The following is a 19,931-nucleotide window of genomic DNA, read 5'->3' on the forward strand; positions in this document are numbered from 1 at the left end:
TGCAAAATGTGTCATCCCAAGTTACTTTAGTGTGTGATTTAATTATTTAAGCAAAACCATATTTCTTTTTTTTTTTTTAAGATGTCAGTTGAGGACATCTTCATTCAGCTACTTAGCTGTTAACAGTAAACACGACAGGGTGAGACAATGTGAGCAGTTCTGGATGTTCAGCTGAAACCGTATTTAAGGAATTATTGACAATACAAATCTCTTTTCCAAGATAGATTTATTCAGATTGCAATTTGCAATAACATAATTGACAAAATCCAATATTATTAAACTGAGAATAGCTACAGCAGTCTATGCCAGTCAAGAGTAGTAGACCAGATGTGCAGGAACTTTAAAGGGGCATTCCACCAATTTTACATATGAATATCAATTGTTTTGTCATGAAGAATACTACTCAGCGTGTGAAAACAGTTGTGTGATGTCTCCTGTGACTCTGAAGGGAGCCTTTTAAAGTCTGAGAAAGTAATCCGGATGATATCATCAGGGTTATGTCAAACTGAGCTTGTGAATTAAATTCTTTTAACAGAAAGTATGTCTTGTGAACTTGGGGGTGGAGTGAGATGTGAGTAAGATGTGAGTGTTCACCAGTCAGTGAATGGCTAACGAAAGATGCTATTAAGTTGCATAATGGAAAATGTAGGATTCAATTTTGACCTTCATCGTTGTGTCTCTCAGGACCCTTCAGGATTAATCAGGATAAACATATTCAAAATGAGCCAACAAAAGAAAAGCAATATCATCCAAGGGTGTAAAAATAAAGTTAATGCTATCTTTATCTTTATCAAGGTAAATGTGGCAATTTATCATTATTTTTTTGTTGGCGTTTGAACATAACCTCACCACAGTGGAGGAAGGTTGCAGATTTTCAGCTTTAAGAGCTCTTCATTTATATTTTATGATATGACAGTTGTGTGTTGCGTGTTTGTTAGGGAGCATGTGCACCTGTGTTTGCGTGCGTTTAGATAGTTCTCCCATGATGGTCTATTCAAAGTGGTCACTAGGCAAAGTATTAATGACAGCCAGAGGATAGCATTCCACTCTCACCAAACAGCCCAGTAGGACAACAACCTAAAATGCCCTCTTGCTCTGTTTCTCTTTATGTCTCTTAACCACACATACAAACACTCTCTCTCTCTCTCTCTCTCTCTCTCTCTCTCTCTCTCTCTCTCTCTCTCTCTCACGCACACACACACTCTCTCTGTTTTATTTGCTTTCTATTTCTCTCTCTGTGTCTCAGGTTTTGGCACCTCCTCTTTCTTTTTCCACCTTCCCTCGTACGTCTCTGTCGGTTTGCTCCCCTCTCTCTGTCCCTCTCTGTCGCTCCCCCTGAAACTGATCTTTTCTTCTGAACGTATTTCTCTTTGACAGAGACGTGATTGAGGATGTGTGTTTAACCGCTGTGTCCACTGAGAGGCCCTGAGAGTGTGAGCCCAACTGTGTATTTAGTGTGTGTGTGTGTGTTTGTATGTGTGTACGTGTGGTCATTATGACTAGGGGAGGGCAGTGTCACAGGGTATTTACTGTCGGTGTTAGCTCAAGCATAGAGAGTGAGTTTGTGAACAATCTGTATGTGTGTGTGTGTGTGTGTGTGTGTGCCTATGTGCGGGAACATGTGTGTGTGGGTGGTAGTGTATAGGTGTTTTAGTAGGACAAAAAGGGAGTCAGGGAAAACAGAAAAGCTGCAGCTGATAAGAGCCTTGAGGGGGCCGTCTGCTTCTAATCAGTGCACACACACACACGCACACACGCACTAACACACACACACACACACACACACATACACACTCCATTCCTTCCTCAGAGTGCTGCTATCACTGGAGGCGCTATCATTCCTAGTGTGGGACATCTGTCTCTTCCCGTAGGCAATACAGTGACACACTCCACTCACACACACACACACACACATATACACATATTGTACAGTGAAGGTGCTCCACTTTAGATAGTTTATCTTGAAGACACACACAGGACTAATACAACCCATATCCCCAAACACTACCCTTAATCTTCTCAAGTCTGCCCTTAACAGCTACCCGATCTTAAAGGATAGATCCCAGAAATAACAAAAAAGCTAATTTTCATATATGTTCAAATTGAGGTGATGACAGAAATTTCAGAGATTAACATCTCAAAACATCTGGAAACAAACTAAAACTGTATGGCTATATACCACCAGGGATAAGTGATACAACCCTTTACCCTAAACTTGGTTGTAAGCTTAAAGTATAAGGCTGGTAATAGTCTGTTTCTCAATACTGTCCAACTTCCCTACCCTATGTGTGGCACTGCGCCTCAGGTCCATCAGTGCCTACTGAAGACATAAATCTTTCAAACTGGTCACAGATGTTTCACTTTTTGGCTAAAAAATGTCTTAAATCAGCTGGATGATGTAGTTTTAAGCAAACATGACTCAAACAGGAGTATATAGTATTTATGTTGAGGACTGTTTTCAGCTGTAGATTTGGTGCTCTAGCAAGTATTCACATATGGGATCGACTCAAAATAAACTACAGTGGTCATGTTCTTAGTGATATTGGTAATAAATTTTTCTTCACTACAAAGAATTTGTGCACGTCAGTTTGTTTAGAAATGGCTCCAAAGAATCACGTTTTCAGTCTCAGGAGAGTAGTTCTGTTTAAGGCAGACACCATTGTGTGGGAATGCGGAAAATGTAAGCCAGTACAACCATGTGGCTCATTTTTAATAGTTTTTGGAAAACAGTGGAGTTCTACAGCACAGAGGAATAAGATATGTCAGCCCTTGGATGCTCACATAATACTTACTAAGTAGGATCAATTCATTGTTTGGCTCTGCACATGAGATTTTTTTTAGCAATAAGAAAAATATAGAAAATCACCAGCCATATCCCTCAAGCTATTTCAGGCTTTGACTACACAGACAATACTTGTTAGGTTCTCATGGAAGCTGTAGACAACAATGAACATATAGACTATCATCAGACTATCCTTTAACCTACAAACACCCCTTTGAGGAACTTAACGACTGTCGAGAAAGTCCTCACTTCACAAAAACACCGAACTGCAGCTCTCAGATTCATCACAAGTTACTCCCACCCAACAGTTTGTGAAGGGGGAATGTTTTGGACAGATGAACATGAACTCTAGGGAGTCTAGAAGCTATGTGCCAAAATTTCCCCACCAAGGCAATGTAAAACTAACAGAAAGATAGAAGTACATGAGACTCATACAAGCGTATCATCATTTACTCTGAATGTTTATAGAGAAGTGCTTTGTTTCATCTGGCCCAGTTTGACCTCCTGGCTGGCTGTGCTGTTGAATGAATGTGTCAGCTACTGTGACTAATCATTACTTCATTTTATTAAAGTTAAAGTTTTATGCCTGTAATCAGTTTGGCTTCTCAGTTTGTGTTGCGCTCCAAATGAATCAGCGTAAAAGACCGTATTTAATGCATGGGAACAGCAAAAAACAGAGCACATTGGGCAAGCTTTCATCCCTGTTTCTCAACTCTTTCCATATATGTGTTTCTCCATCTGTGTCAGATGTGTGAGCTGCCTGAGCACCAGGTGGAAGTGTTACTGGGACCAAGAGAAACACCTGTGTGTCTCCAGTAAAGATGAGCCAACGCACAACCTGCTAGAGGTGAGTAATTCTCTATTTTATAATTCATCAACAAAACAGACGCCCAGAGGATCTCATAATATTAACATCCCACCACTCACAGCCTGAGACGTAATCCAGACATTGCTGTCCAACATCTCCGTGTGTGCTGTAATGATCTGAGTCCAGACAGGTTAGGCAAGAGCAATCATGTGGTAATTCAGTTTGAGCTTACAAGTGTTTCAACTACAGTATGTAGAAATGTTGAAACCTCAGGAGGTTCTGGTTTAACAGACTCATAACAAAATAATGTACCATTTTTATACTCCTCTGCCCTCCTGTAAAGTTTCTCTTTTTGGCAGTTTAGTTTGACATCTCAGCATGTGGAAGAGTGGATTCACTGTGTCCTTATTTCACCTTTAGATTTAAGCCTCCACTTTGAAACGGCCAGAAGGGCCCCGCCTGAGGATCTAAGGCTGCAAGCTGGCTCATACAGAGGCAACTTTTCTGTTATGTAGCTTGGGGCCAAACCTAGATGTTCTTTAAAAGTGATCAGAAAAACCTTAAAATCAATATCCCTTCATTTTAAGTGCAGTAGGTGACTGTACAAATGGATTATGCAGATATGTTTGTAGTATGTTTGGCAATGTAAAACCCTGTGAAGGTGTAAACTACTCTGAAAAACAAACAGTGTACAAGCGTTGGCACAAGCTCTTGAAAAAGCTGTGAAACGTGGAAATTTATCCAAAACTAGTGTAGCCTCAATGAAACCAATTAAAGTTCCCCAGACACCGCCTTCCTTTGTGCGTGTTTCTGACAACATCAAGACTTAATCAGCCATCTTATTATTCCTGTCCCCTCTGGAGTTTTATTGCCTCCTCACACAGGTCCCATGACCTGTGTGAGGAGGCATCTTCCATGCAGACTTTGACCTGAAGCCGCAGGGGTCTGACTGTGTCCCACTCACACTACTGGTCCCAGATAGAGGGGAGAGGATGTGACTCATAGTCGTCTGGTCAGCTGCTTTTCAATCGGTCTCAGTGTTTAAAATGCTTTATTACTATGTTTAACGCTAATCTTTATATCACAAGACCCTGTGAAAAGGGAAACAGCTCTTTTAGTTAAACAGTGGCATTTTTTTTTCTAAGCAAACACAATAAATCCTCGTCAGGCGTGCTGTTTTAGATCCCAAGATACTGAAAAACAAACACATTAAAGAAAGCACAAGAGGCTTCTGCTTTTTAAATCACTTTCTATTTAAATTTTAGGTTCTTTTTCATCATTAAAAAAAACACTATTAGGTCTTTGTAATTTAGGTCATGAGCAGATGAGGAGGTGGGTTTTTCCTGCTCTGCTGAGCCCATCACAGTGTCCGGTGGGTCTGTTTTTCTAATCCCTCATCATCTCTCTATTTGAAGCTATTGTTGTTTCCCTCAGACCGAGACTTCACCCTCTCATTTCCTCCTTCTCCAGATAAACAGGACAGGTATTTTGGGTTGCGGATGTGTGCAGGGGAGCCATTGTTTTCTTTAACTCCTATATGTCACTTCCTGCCCCTACACCCTTCTTCACTGCAGAAGGCAGCTTCCTGTCCCAGCTTGGTTGCTTCAGAGGTTTCTCCATGGCCATCAGGGATGACCCAGGACTTCACCTTAGCCCTGAGCAACATCCAGGAGGTACGGCAGACAACTTCCGGATAAGGAGCTGGACTTGGAATTTGTCCAAAATGCGTGTTGTGAAAATGATTGGAATAAAAGAGAAGCATATGGTGTGTTTGCTTCAAGCTGAGTTAAACACAGATGGATATTTGTGTGCTGTGATTTGGGTCAATGAATGAGCAAAAAACGTGATGTAGGGTGATCTCCATTTTGTGAGACGGAGATGAGAGTGAAGAGTGAGCGAGTATCTTTATGCTTATGTTGCTCACTGCTCAGCTGTCTGGGCCCACCATGGCTCTGGTATCTAACTGTGACTGGCTGAGTAGTGTCTTTGTCAGCACAGTGTACAATGAGCTAGTCGGTCTGAGGCAGCACACCCAGCAGGAGCTTTATTTTGCTTGTGTTCATTTTAAATACTGATAGTCCTTCCAGATCAGTTTTTTAAACGCCTATTCTCATCCTTAATCCACGCTGAGCGAGTCAGACGCTGATCCTGCATCACTGATAAGGATTTTTCCTCTAAAAATTCCAGTGCTGACTAGTTGCCAGGCGTGGACAGTCACACGCCTAACCCTGGCTGGCCTTTCGAGCCCTCTCCTGGTGTGTTGCTATGGTGACAGACATTGAGTCACATACGAACGCTCACGTACACACACGTCCTCAGGGCAGCCAGGATATGATTGGCCATTCATAAAACTCTTCGGTGTAGTTAGAAGTTTATACAAACGGACACTGTTTGAGTAATGTCTTCATCTTGTCAACAAGTCAGTTCAGCAGGAAATATGTGTCAGTCATTCGCTCTCTCTCTAAAAAAAAAAAAAAAGCATTGCCATCACTCATCCTTTTGGAATTTGTGGTTAGTTTTGGTTTGGTTCCCACACTTTTACCAGCCGTGACCCTAAAAATAAATGATTAAGATTAAACTGTGATAAACAGTCTTACTTAAAGTTTGTCCTCCAGCATTTATTAGTTCTCAGACTGCTCACTAGTGAAGGGAACATTTCAAAATGTGGTATGTTGGAGTTCTTCTGGGGGAAAAGTACATGCCAGATGCCAGAAAAATCAAACGTCTCTGGTGTCAAAAAGCAGAGAAAAATAGCAACGTTCTAAGGAGGACCATCAAAGTAGACCAATTTAAGCTGGCTGGATTCACACACAAATGATTTCATCCACTTTAAGTACTTTACTGGCGTTACCTATCTCAGCTTCTTCGTGTTCTTACCTTTATATAGTTTGGCTCAGTTAGACTCAGGGCACTCATTTTATGAAGAATGAATTCATATTCATTACTCTGGCTCCCAGATGACTCGCCGAGGTGTGGGAGTCCAGATGTTTATGAATATGAATTTTGAATGGATTGCATCTTTTCCTGGCAGGGACAATTACTGTGGGTTATTTCAGTTTCCTGGTACTCTAAATCTTTCGGAGTTGTCAATTGTTACCAGACATGTTTGAAGGAGCATTTCTTTGCAGAAGCTTGCTCATTCTCTCCATTGGTGTGGCTCTGCGTGTTATAGAAGTGGTGATATCAATCTGAAAACAACATAATATCACAGTTTGCTTGCTTTTAAGTGTTTAAATACAGCATTTTGTTTAAATAAGTGTTTTGCATAACAGGAGGAAATGCTGGAGTGTGACTTTGGGACAGAGCAGCGATATGAGGCAACATGGCTGAACAGCTCTACTGTCAAGTGCAGTGGAGTGACAGTAAGTATAGACAATGACCTACCAGAAATAACGAGTCAGTCAATTTGCCTAAGAATCACTTAAGCTCTACCTCAATTACTGTGTATTTGCTAGTTCTGTGTGTGCTTTATTATTAGGTTTAAGCCCAGTTTGTAAGTTGTTTTGATACACTTATTTTAAACCCTTGTTTATAAGTTGACTAAGAACCTATTATTATCTAGAGCAACAGCAAGAGGGATGTAAATGATATACAGTCACACCGAGAGGATGTCCATCATCCAATATTTTATTGTTTCTGTCCATGTAGCTGTCCACTAATCAGAGGAGTCAAGTTTACCACCTCAACCTGAGGAGGAAAGGATACTTTAATAGACCGGGGGCCATTTTCGTGGACAGCCCTCAACCCATGAAAGGTAAGACATTGCACTCATGGTTATGTAGACATGTAAAAAAAAAAAAAAACTGATGAAAAACACAAAATTGCCATCTGCTTCACTTCAGCTGTTTGCTCAGTTCTCCTCTATTTGCAATATAATTATACAGTCGCAAAAACAAGACAGAATCTGACATCGCTGCCACTGTTGCTCCCAGAATGCATTTCACCTGTGCACAAATGTTTTCTGATGAGATTGTTGGATTTGATTAAACCTGGAGAAAAATAAAGACTCACTCGCAGGGACAAACAGTGTTAGACTGCCTGTCACTTGCGATAATAGTAGTTTGTGCATTAGAACACATAATTTGCCAACAACCAGTAATTTACCATAATATCATATTCTGCTACCGTCTAATTACACATAATGAGCATAGAACATAGCTGCAATTTAAGGTGTTATCAATGCCTCTTACAAGCGATGTCCGCATGTATTGTTGCAAATACAATTTGAGCTCCATGACAACAGTGAGATGATGAAAGGTGGCGTGTGTGTTGTTGAACTTGGCGCGTTGTCTATAGTGTAGCTACAAGCCAGACCTTGCCTTGCCCAGTCCCAGATGTGCTGTTCACAGAGCATGTGTCTACCATGTGAGCAACAGCACTGGGCCGCTGCCAGGCACTCCGCACTGTGAACGGACATGACGGTCGCATCATAACATGCAGACTCATCAAAATTTAAAAAGACACATACTTTAATCGCATACGTGCAGGCACATACACACTGTGGTGTGCCCACAAATGCATGCACAGATGCACATGCAGGGATACAAATGGGACTTCTCACTTGGAGGTACATTGGAACATGAACATAATCATCTGTTTCTCGCTGGCTTTGTTCTCCGCCACTCCACTAGCTCTCTGTTTTTTTTTGGGGGGGGGGGGTTATTTTTATAGCTATGAATATATCACCCAGCAAATGCTTATGCTGTGTATTTAGAGCATGCAGCCCATATGGTTCATATACGCTATAAATAGACTTATGAGAACACAGTACCTTAAGTTACCCAGACACGGAAAATACTGTTCAGTAATGTTGTGTTACAATAATAATTGCCTCTCTGTCTCTCTCTTACCTCACATCTGCTTCTAGTGGAGGTGTACAACTGTGGAGTGGATAGTTCAGACTGTTCCCAGTGCTGGGGCAGGGAGGATCAGGGACACCTCTGTGGCTGGTGTGAAAACAGCTGTAGGCCAAGGGATGACTGCCAGCCAATCAGAGATCAATGTCCAGCTCCTGAGATCCACAAGGTAAGATCACACGTTAAACATGCATGAATGTGGATTACGAATGCTTGCATTCATCCTCCTTCAGCCTCCAGCTCCTTTCTGTTGCTTCCAAGCTGTATTTTCAAGCCATAAAATGGTGAATCATGGGGTCATCCGCATGATGCGGTGCCCCCATGGCCTGTCTGTCCAGTGTCAGCTGCTGAGGGAATGTTTGAATAGAGTCTCATTAAAGCAGTCCAGTCTGTAATAACACTAACACTCACTTAGCCACAGCCGTCAGGGGACAAAACCGAGTCGATCTGCAATCACTCAGGAGGGCATGGGAACACCTTCTGCCCTGTGTAACTACAGTATGTGTTTAAACTGTGTGGATAGGGTCTGCAAGCTATATATGTAGGGCTCTTTGTGTAAAAAGCCACAGAGACTAAAAGAAAGCAAATAAGAAACATGAGGGATTTGGGATTTGTGACCACAATAAGAGCAAAACCACACTGGTAAAAGGAATTAAGCAGTGTTTATCTTACATAAGATCTGACTGTGGTCACGTCAAAACGGTCATCCCGATTACCGGCAGGGCTTTTCTCGAAACTGTTTATGGAGCTCATTTGCATGGTCATATTCATTTGTTTGTCCAACTGTAATGGGAGTATGTTTAGAGCTAACCTCCAAGCCTTTTCTGCCTCTACCGAACGTTGTATCAGCACAGCTACGATAGGCGGTCATGGGAAGCACGGCTCACATGAGACCCAGTCGGCCTGAACTTCCTGTAGATAAAACCTGGTCGGCCCAGGAGAATAAGCAAGCAGAACAAAGCAGGCAGACACACACACACACACACTCTCTCTCTCACACGCACACACACAGACACACACACACGCAGAGGCCCGCAATCTGTCACACAAATAGGCCATATTGAAGCATTCGCGATTATCCCTCATTCTTTGTAGCTGTCAGCATACTGTGACTAACAGGATGCTCTGTGAGAGTCTAACTTATATGGACTTCTTACGTGACTGAAGTTAGCTGGGCTGGGATTCTTTATGCGTGGGTAGACTTTTGTTGCAATACTCTCCCTCTCTCTCTCTCTTTCTCTCTCCCTTTCTCTCTCACACACACACATACACTCTCCCACTGGCTCTCTCAGGAGAGCGGCGGGGTGCAGAAAGGATACTTGGGCTGTGGTTCTGTGGGGTGTGTGATGCAATGCTTTGGCAGCCACGTTTTCCCAGAGAATCCACAGGGGTTAGAACCCGAGTACTCCGGCTTACGGAGGAAAAAATCAGCTCTCCTTAAACATTCACACAGACATACAAAGGCAGCTCTTTATTATATAGTCTTGGTGACTGTGTGTACAGCCTAGATAATGAAGCGTGTTTTTTTTGGTCTGCTTTGTCACATACAATCTCTGTCACAAGTTACTATCACTGAAATATCAATAATATGTAGGAGGATTTTATTATCCCTTAAACTTTGCCACATACCAGCTAATTGTGAAAAATGCTCCCTATTCAACGCATTGATGTAAGACAATGGAGACATTTGTTATCTCTGCAGGCCCTTTATTCTCATGTTATGTGTGGGCTTGTCCACTGTTTAAAAAAAACACTGATTAGAGGTACTTCGGCATCCAAAACAGGAACTACCAAACATAGTTTATCCACGGCATGAAAAGAAAAAGAGAACAGAGACATAAATGGAAGGGAGAGAGGATGGAGAGCTAGCTGGACAGAAAAAGGGCTGAGAAGGGTACAGTATAGTGAGAAGCTTTTTCCTGTTTTTGTCCTCACGTCCTCCTTGATTAGTGTGATGCAGAGGAACTGGAGTGAGGCAAGGAAGATGAAAGCTCTGACCTCAAAGCAATCTACTCAGAACAAAAAAAAAATAGCAAAAAGCAAACATATGGATTATATCAGTTAGATGCTTCATCTGGTACAGGTTGTATATATCTGTATGCGATATATGTTTGATTTGAACACAAGTATGTGGAATAATTTAGTCCTCAAATGCATCTAATAGCTTCACCGTTCTTAGTGGAGGTTTTCTCGCAGAGACACATTCACACCCTGTGATCTCCCCGGAGGCCTGGCAGAGTTTGTGCTGTAAATCAAGACTCACAGACTTGTAAGAGGTGTAAATGAACAGCATGCCAGCTGATGTTGATGTCAATGCTCAATGGCACCGCAGAGACACCCTAGGTGCTATAAGACGCATGATAATAAATAACTCTGCTTACTGCTGAGCTCTGTTGAAAGGGTGGGTGCTTTAGTGTGTCTGTCTGCCATGCTTTGTGTGTATACGTGTTCACACACGCATTTATGTGGTGTTTGTGCATTTCATGTGTATGAAAGAATGTGGATTTGTGTTTTTGTCTAAGGAAATGTATGCACTTACGTAGGCGCAGGGTGGTCACACTTAATATCCACAAGCTTAATATAACCACCACAAAAACATTTGCATCATTTCCTGTGGTGTAGCTCTCACAGAAATACTGTAAGTAATGGGTTGATTTCCAGCTGTTTGTTTTCACACGATATTAAAAGTAATACACTCTTTCTTTACTTAACCGCCTCCCCTCTTTTAGCTGGGAAATACATGGTTTATTTATCTGCGCTGTCACTCTTGCGGGCATCATATTATCAGAAGGCAGAGCCAAAACTTGTCCTCTCACCTAGACCAAACAGAAGTGCTGTTTTCATTCTTAAGCTAAGTTTCTGATAGAGCCGGAGCCAGGCTAATAACACAGAGGGGTCACAGCGACCTCGGCTCAGCTAGGGGTCATTCAGAAAAGCCTGCGTGCTGCTGGGCTAGCTATGCTACAGTGGCAAGATGATGGTAGATTGCTTCTGTCTGGGCGTCGCAGATGCTATCTCTGAAGCTGTGTTTCCGTGGTGATTGGAGAGGTGACGGTCATCTCCTTTCTTTCTGCGGCTCCTCAATGGAAAGTTAAGAGACCAAAGGCAAGTGCTGAAATGATGCGTGAGAGTATGCCTCTGAACAGCAGCAGAAATGGGACTAAGGAATTTGACATAGCAGACAGAGGAAAACAGATGAAAGAGAACAGCACTGTGTATTAATTCCCCTGTTGAGGCTTTGCTCTCTCACTACCACCATCAGCATTCACTCACCTCTCGACACTCGGTTCCCTAAATTGCCTCCCCACTCATCCACCTTTCTGCTGTGCTCTCCACCTCGCCTCTCCAGCCCTCACTCTCTCACTCTGTCTGTCTCTTGTGGGATGTGAAGGGGGCTCTTAGGCTGCTCTTTATTTGCATGTGCTGTAGAGGATTAGAGGCTGAAGAGTCTCAGACTGGCACAGTTAAGTGTCTGCTTTGTGTGTGTGTATATACCTAAACCACATGTCTATTCAATTAGATCTCAGTCTTCAGCAGAAGAACACTTACACGGGCCACTTGTCCTTATCTCTCTCTGTGCCACACTCCATGTCGGCATCAGAGACAACATCTCTATTCTCTTAATTCCCTGTTCATTATCGTACGTTATTAGCAGAACATTTTTAAGGAAGTAATCGACTTATATGCTCTAATTTATTGTACATATTACAGGGTTTTCACAGGCTTTTATTTCCCCATGTTCATTACCTCACTCTGTCTTTTTCAGATCTTCCCCCTGAGGGGTCCGGTGGAAGGAGGCACCCTGCTGACAGTACAGGGCAGGAACCTGGGCCGCAGGGCTACAGCAGTAAAAGTCTCCATCGGAGATGTTCCATGTGTTCTCCAGCCTGAGCTCTACAATGTCTCTGTAGAGTAAGTATTACAACATACGGTTGAATTATGATTCACATATTTGCACATGTATTTGTCAGCTGTTGCCTAAGTGTTCAAGATAGTAGTGCAAACATGTTTTTCTTTTTTTGATTTCCATTTTTCCCTTGTACTCATTTAATCACATTGTAGAAATAAGAGATTGTCCTACACATTTATATAATTAAACAGTTCAGTGAGCCAATTTATTTAAATGTAGAATACAAACAGCATTAGTGTTTGGCGTCGCTCCCCACAAGGAAATATTGATCTTGCCCGGCTTGGAGCGGGGAGCGACTATGCTAACTTCCTCCCTAGGGGAAGATAGATTCAGAGCCTACAGGTGGATGCTGGGGTTGAGGTGGGGCTTTTGAAATGCTACATGAACAGCAGTGGCAGCCATAGGAGCAAGCAAAGGCATAGCTTGTGTGAGCATGGCAGCAGGGGTGCAGCAGAAGTGTGAGCAGAGCACTGACGACTTAAGAATGCCACCATGATTAAAAGGGCATGTTGGATATATGTTACAGTTAGGGGAGTATGATATGTGAGTGGAGCAGCAACTTGAGTTGGGCTGCCTGAACTAGCTTGCAGGCATCAATTCATTTAAAAAGCCTGCTAAAATGTGCAGTAATGCTGCAGGTGGGATTGGTGAGATGATACCTAACAATTACCTGTTGTCATGGTAACCTGAAATGCTTTCAGGCAAGTGAGTGGTCAGGCGGATGGAAGCAATGGAAGGATTTGTCACAGTTAATAAACCTAAAAGAAATCCTGGCATGTACATCTTATCCCCTGAACATTGTGTGAGACCAGACCTGAACCAGCCAAAAAAAAAAAACTCAAGTCATGCAGTACAGTGAGAGCTTATTACTTTTAATGAATAGAGGAAGCTAGCTGTCCCACACTGGTACACCTTATCGGCTGGGTAAAGCATGAAAAATTAAAGGATGCCCTGCGATAAAAATAATCTGCAAAATCTAGAATACATGTAGTACAGTATTTACATATAACTGAGCATATGAAAATCTGAGATTTGCCGTTGGCATGTTATTATCCTGGCAACAAATAAATAAATGAGGCACATTTGCAAACTTTACATTCTTGATCCTGGATCTGATCAACCTCAAACAAACACCCAGAAGTTAGACTGATAAACAAGCTGTTATAACCAGAAGGGGAAGGAAACAGAATAAGCAACTGAGAGTCAACTGAGTCACATGAAATACATAAAATTTCCCCCATGATACATATCAGTTTCTAAATGACAATCTTTTATTTAAGAAAAGTCCAGAAGTTCCCGAAATTTCCGTCACAGGTCACCATCGTGACTTATGAGTAGAATCCGCCTCTTTCACGTCCACCAGCCTTGAAAACAGAATGTCAACCATCCCGGCGTGGTTTAGTTTTCATGTATTCATGAGGCTAATTTTCAGAAATATTATTATGCAGCACACTTCTCATTTTAAACGACTCCATCGCCATCCCTCCGTAACTCAGGGACCATCACGTTGTCACCATGGAGACAGCAGGACCCTGTTTTGACACCGACATAACAGAGCTCGGTGGAAGTCAGTAACTCTACAATTACATCCAAACTCCCATTCAGTATCTGTAATGTTCCTTGAATGGAACTGTTTATCTGGTCTTGCTCCAGTGAAGCTAATCATTGTATTAAGACCAGTTCGAGGGTGACCCGCGGGTCTTACCTGTCACTCCAGCTGCCTGACACATTCCCCCGAACTGCACATGTCGAAAACAACGAATCACATTTCACTCCAGGGGTGAGCTCATCTTGTGTCGTCATTCCTCATTGGCTCCTGAAACTGGTTATGACAGCCGAGCATATCCTCTTTACTGGAAGTGGCACTGACAAATCATAACACGTCTGACAATGTCAGCACATTTGACTCACACACACGCAAACATATCTTACTATTTCTATCCTTGTGTGGACCTCCTTTTGATGTAATTAGATTTGATCCTATTGCATCCCCTTAAATTAACCGTTTATTTTCAACCATAACATTTAACCTCACCTTAATATAATTTAGAGAAAAATATCCAAACCTAATTCTAACCTTAAAGACTAAGGAGTGGACAAAATAACCCTACTTCACAAATCACTTGGATGTTCTGAAATTCAAGCTGGCATTCACAGAAACACACACACTCACCAGCACACACACACACCTGCACATGGGAGCTCATTTACCAGCGCTGTTGAGACAGGTGTCTGCTCGTGTGCTGAGAGGTGAAAGTTCACATCTGTGTGCCAAAAAGGAAAATGTGCAGCTCGGGTGAGAGGGTGCTCCACTCACTCGCTGTCAACATTTTAATGAATGGCGCAGTCAGTCTAGGCACACCTCATTTACTGGAGTGCTTCTCTGGATATTTAGCTCTGGTTCTTCATGCTGCCCCCTCTTGTCATTTTCACATGAGCCTTGAGTGGCCTTCGCCCCGTCCATTCAGCGAGACCCAGACAACACTCACATCCAAACACACACATCACTTGATTGTTGATGATACTCATCATCCACTCGAGGGAAATGATTAGAGACATCTTCAAAACTAGCCAAAATATCACCCTCTGAAACCCATAATATCTCAGCAGTGGGGCGGTGCTGGAATGTGGAGCAGGGGGCAGTTCAGGCACTCTCTGCTCCTACTGGGAGCCTGCCTGTCCTTTGACTAGGATCACAGTGCATCAACATCACGCTCACACACACACACACATCCACACACACATACAGAGTTTAAATGCTTCAGGCTGGCTTCGTCACAGCTCCTATCTGCTGCCTGTTTCTGTCCTCTTCAAGAAATATTGGTCTTATGTTTTCACACAGAATAATCCTTAACATGATGGCTCAAAAGCAGATATCAAATGTTTCAATACACCGTTTTGATAACAGTTTGATTCACAGCCTGAATCCAGTTAGGCCTGAAGCAGGTTTAGACAGATTCAGGCTCCAAATTCTCTTGTTGCCCTCAGGATTGAATCTGCGAATAGTTATGTTTCATTTTGTTTGGCCTATTTCTTCTTTCTTCCTAAATCAGAGCATGTGAAATGATGCATTTTCTTCAAACAGGTGTGCGCCTGCCCTCATGGCACCTAACTGACAGGAGTGTAATTTGAGTGCAACGACATTCTTTACCTGATGCTCCTGTAATTAATGAGCAGAAATCTAGATCCGGCTATCAACAGATGGCGGTTACTGCAGGTTGTTTTAGAACATTTTTAACAGGCGTTCAAGCTTATAAAGAACATCCATATTTTAATTGCGCTCATTAAATGCTGCAGTGATTCAATTGATGCAGTTTTGGTTCAGTTAAAACAGAGTGCATATTGATTTGAGTAGGATAAGGCCTGACATTTAAGAACACACTTAGACATAGCTTTTTTCCTGCTCTCAGCCCCGATAGCTTGACCCCAGCCAATCCCGAATCTGTCCAGCCAAGCCTCATCTTACCGCATATCCTGCCAGGTCCTCCTACATAAAACACAGCTCCTCCACATATGTAAATTCCCTGCAATTCCCCTGTCAATCATCCAATCACTAGTTGAGAATTTATAACCCACCGTAGCACCAGACACCTGACTAAATAAACCGACAGGGTGTCAAGCTGGGTGGGGATCCTGTGAGGTGATAAAGGTTGTGTTGCCCCCCCAGTACATCTATCCCAGTGAGGCCCCAGAACAGTAGATCCCTGCGCCTCGGTACACCACAGTGTCATTAATATGAGACGTCCCTGTAGAGCATGCACTGATGACACAAGACTTAATCACAGCCAGGAGGCGAGAGAACAAGCTTCAGCAGCCCCCTTAATCTCCTCTGTGGTTAGACACATCTGGTCTGAGGAGCTTTGAACTTTACATCTCTTAATATCTGATATCTGAAGGCTTTATTGGATTCCATATGTAAATGCAATACAGTTTGATAAATTAGTTAATAACCACCATTCTCCAAGATTAATTATGTGTCTTTGTTGAGCAGTGATGATCAAGATCTCTTTCTACCTCTTTCTTTATTGGTTCCTCTCCCTGGCTGTAATTTGAGGCAGGCAACTCCCTTTTCAAAATTAGTTTACGAAATTAAAATTAGCTCCATTTTTGAGTGTTGTCCATGTTGTTTACTTTATTAGCTGATCTCTGATTGTGGTGTTTCAACAACAAAACAAGGAGATAACACTCTTTTTAAATTCCCCAGGCTGGTGTGTGTCACTGGGAGGTCTACGCACGATAGGACGGATATTGTCCGAGTGGATGTGGATCAGAGTGGCAGAGGGGAGTCAAAGGAGAGCTTCTCATACTTAGTGAGTATTCTCCCTATATCTACCCTCCTGCTGATCTTTGCGTTCTGCTCTGTCTGTCTGTCTCTCCCTCCACATTCTTCTTCTTCTTCTACTCTCTCTTGTTTCTTGTTTCCCACTGGGAAAGCCTTCCCAAGTGTGTCAGTTGAGTGTTAACAGATGCGTTTTATGATTCTGAGGAATGTGAGTGTGTGGGAATCTTCAAACGTTTATCTGAGCTGCAACTAAGCACCATTGTCATTCTGCACTCTGCTGCCAGCAAAAACAAATATGGCGATTGTTGGAATGTCCCCTTGCTCCGAATTCATCACTGGTCGAAGTGAGCCAGCCAGCATTGTGTTAATTGACCTCGACCCACACAGTCTCCCATTGGATTAAGAACATTTAGCCTGTGGAAATACCCATGTAAGCCCTTTGTTTCTTTTTGTTTATGGACAAAGAGGTTTTCGTAATTCATTGCTGGAACAGACCATCATTTCAGTGGCTTCTAAGAGCAGCTCTGCCTGTGAGTCATCCCTGGGAGAAATCACCCTGATCTTGAAGCCTTTCTTGATACATAAGGATGAAGGAAATCCAGAACAACAAACATAACGCAGAGCTGTTGTGGGAACCCCTCTCAGGCTTCCTTATCCAACTCTGAGATGCTCAGTGTGAGAGGGGTTTTTTACTGCAGGGTGTTGAGGGGAAGATGTGGGAGAAAGGGAAAACTGTTTTGGAGACAGGATATGTGCCTCTACTGCATCTCCTTCCTCGAACCTTGGGACGGAAACATCTGCCTCCTTACGCCCACTCTGACACAGAAACGCACAATAGGTCTCCTCCATCCATGCACACTGAGGAAGTGAATCCTGTCAGTGAGGATAAGAGGTTTCCCTGGAGGTGAGGTTCATGGAGGGGATAGTGGGTTCGGAAAGAGCAGGAATGCTGATGCTGGTAGCTGCAGAGCTCGATAGGGATATTCATCTTCGCCTGAGGAGCTTGTGTGTGTGTGTGTATATGTGCTGTATATGAGTATGTGTATATGTGTTAACACGTGCATATATATATGATGTGTGTGCATGCAGCTTTTCATGTGTATGCATGAAGATCAGTGCTTCTTTCCCGCGGTTGCTGTCCTGCAAGCTTGGGCCCAAAGGCCTGTTGGCTTCAGCAGCACTTTAACATACTGCAGCGTGGGCTGTCTTCACAGCTTTCTTCACTAATTTACTGTTATCGTCAGCAGCTGTCTCGGCCAATCTGTAGAGACAAGATATTTGAACCTCAAAGGATGAGGAAAATTTTTATTTGGTGTCAAGAAAAGCATCATAGAGAGCAAAATACAGTCTGAGTAAGTCTGTCTTCTCCAGTGACAGAAGCTGTCAGATGTCTTGGGATAAATATGATGTTTTGTTAGTCATGTTTTGTGTCTCTCTTGTGTATCCAGTTCCCAAAGCTGACGTCCATTATGCCGAGGAAGGGCTCTCGTGCTGGAGGAACCAGAGTGACCATCGGAGGGGAACACCTGGACATTGGCTCTCAGGTCAGAGTCAAGGTCAACAACACGGAGGAATGCATCATCACTGAGTGAGTACAGCATATTTTAAATTGCATGTAGAGTCACTTTGAGATGAGTCAAGTCTCAAGACATTCAGAGCAAAGTGGCGCAAGTCTTCATGAACATATTGCAGGTCAAGATACAAGTCTTCATGTCTCTGAATGCTGACCATTAAAGGACAGAACATTTCCCCCCTTATTTACATAGCAGACACCAAGTGCTGCACAGAACTATTATAAAACATTCAGCTATGTGGCTATACAAAGCCTACTTGGACCCTTTTTTCGGGATTTTACCAGGTCAAAACTTGAGAGTTCACCTTAGTTGAACCTAAATCAAATCTCAAGTCCTCATTTTTGTAACTTAAGTCGGGTCCAAGTGTCACTTATAATGTCAGCAGCTCTACTTGTAACTACAGTGAAATCTATTCCAAAATAGTGTTTGTATGAAGCATTCTGCCAAGCTTCAATAAACATAACTCAGATTCTAAGTGGAAACATTTATGGGATTGATTGAAGATGTGGAGTTACGATGTTTTCCTCATTTTCTAGGAAAACAGATGAAACCATTGAGTGCACCATGCCTCCAGCCTTGCAGGCAAACACTGACTCAGTAACAGTGTGTGTGGAGTTTGAAAATCTTCCCTGTCAGAGTGCTGAACTTAGCACCACATACACTTATGAGAAGAACCCCACTATCAGCTTAATCCACCCCCAAAAGAGCTACCTCAGGTAAGTAGACTGGCACACACACCGCAAGCATTAAAACCAAAATGTCTTAAACATCTCAAGCTGAATGACTCTGCGGTTCCCCTCCCAGAGTCACTGACATAAGTCATTACTGTAATGTCGTCCTGATATGCTGCATCTTCTGCCTATTGTGTTCTAAATAGCACAGCATGTGTGTGACAGGGCAGCGGCATGTCTTTGATGACATGTACGCGGATTTTCACTGCAGTCGAGCTGTTTTGCATTACTATCTGTTTCCCTGTTTCACTCTCATATTGGTGCAGTCACTGCAGTGTCCCAAAGTATTTGCATTCCAGTGTGAATATGTCACATTTTTGTCATGGCTGAGATGTGACTCACTGTCTGTATGTGTTTGTGTGTGTCTGTGTGTGGGTATGTGTTTCACAGTGGTGGCAGGACCATCACAGTGACAGGCCATGGTTTTGATCTGGTGCAGAGTGTCACCATGCAGGTGCTGGGAATTGGGCAAACAGTGAGTAATCAGCTGAATTGTTCTCCTTTTTTCATGAGAAGGCTCTTTCAACCATATAATCAGACTCGTGGGAATTTTGAAAGTAAAACATAATAAAAATATGTGAAAAGTGTGTCATGTAGTCATAAATATAGATAACCTTCTTGTCTTCTCCGGTCCTTCTTCAGCATTGTTCAGTGCTCTCCCCCTCCATGATCACCTGCCCGTCCCCGTCGTCTAGCCAGTCCCAGCAGACCTCGGTGCAGTTCTTCCTGAACGGAGTCCTCTACACAGGAGACAGCCCCTCGTCCTCTGAAAATGAGGCAGAGGAAGAAGAGGTGGAGCCTCATAAAGGTCATTTCCCCTTGGAGTATGTGGAGGACCCTCAGTTCTTCACAGCCAACAAGGAGAAGCTGATTAAACACCACCCTGGAGAGCCACTGACACTCATCATCAACGTGAGTGAGACTGCTGAGACAGGAAGTGCAGATTAGTGCTTCACTGATATGTTGATAAGACAAGCAAACATTCACC

At 42.8% G+C, this 19,931-nt stretch overlaps 1 protein-coding gene across 1 annotated transcript in view; it reads left to right on the top strand.

Annotated features, from left to right (window-relative positions):
* The window catches only part of plxnd1 (plexin D1), a 61,389-nt gene that overhangs the window by 17,691 nt on the left and 23,767 nt on the right, over positions 1–19,931 (top strand). Inside the window, exons 8-18 of the mRNA XM_044351129.1 lie at positions 3,530–3,629; positions 5,165–5,263; positions 6,863–6,952; positions 7,239–7,344; positions 8,458–8,615; positions 12,213–12,358; positions 16,561–16,666; positions 18,087–18,226; positions 18,749–18,928; positions 19,334–19,418; positions 19,586–19,855. Coding sequence (XP_044207064.1) covers positions 3,530–3,629; positions 5,165–5,263; positions 6,863–6,952; positions 7,239–7,344; positions 8,458–8,615; positions 12,213–12,358; positions 16,561–16,666; positions 18,087–18,226; positions 18,749–18,928; positions 19,334–19,418; positions 19,586–19,855 — 1,480 coding nt within the window. The remainder of the gene's footprint in view (positions 1–3,529; positions 3,630–5,164; positions 5,264–6,862; positions 6,953–7,238; positions 7,345–8,457; positions 8,616–12,212; positions 12,359–16,560; positions 16,667–18,086; positions 18,227–18,748; positions 18,929–19,333; positions 19,419–19,585; positions 19,856–19,931) is intronic.

This window comes from Thunnus albacares, chromosome 5, assembly GCF_914725855.1.
Source record: "Thunnus albacares chromosome 5, fThuAlb1.1, whole genome shotgun sequence".
NCBI classification, from domain to species: domain Eukaryota; kingdom Metazoa; phylum Chordata; class Actinopteri; order Scombriformes; family Scombridae; genus Thunnus; species Thunnus albacares.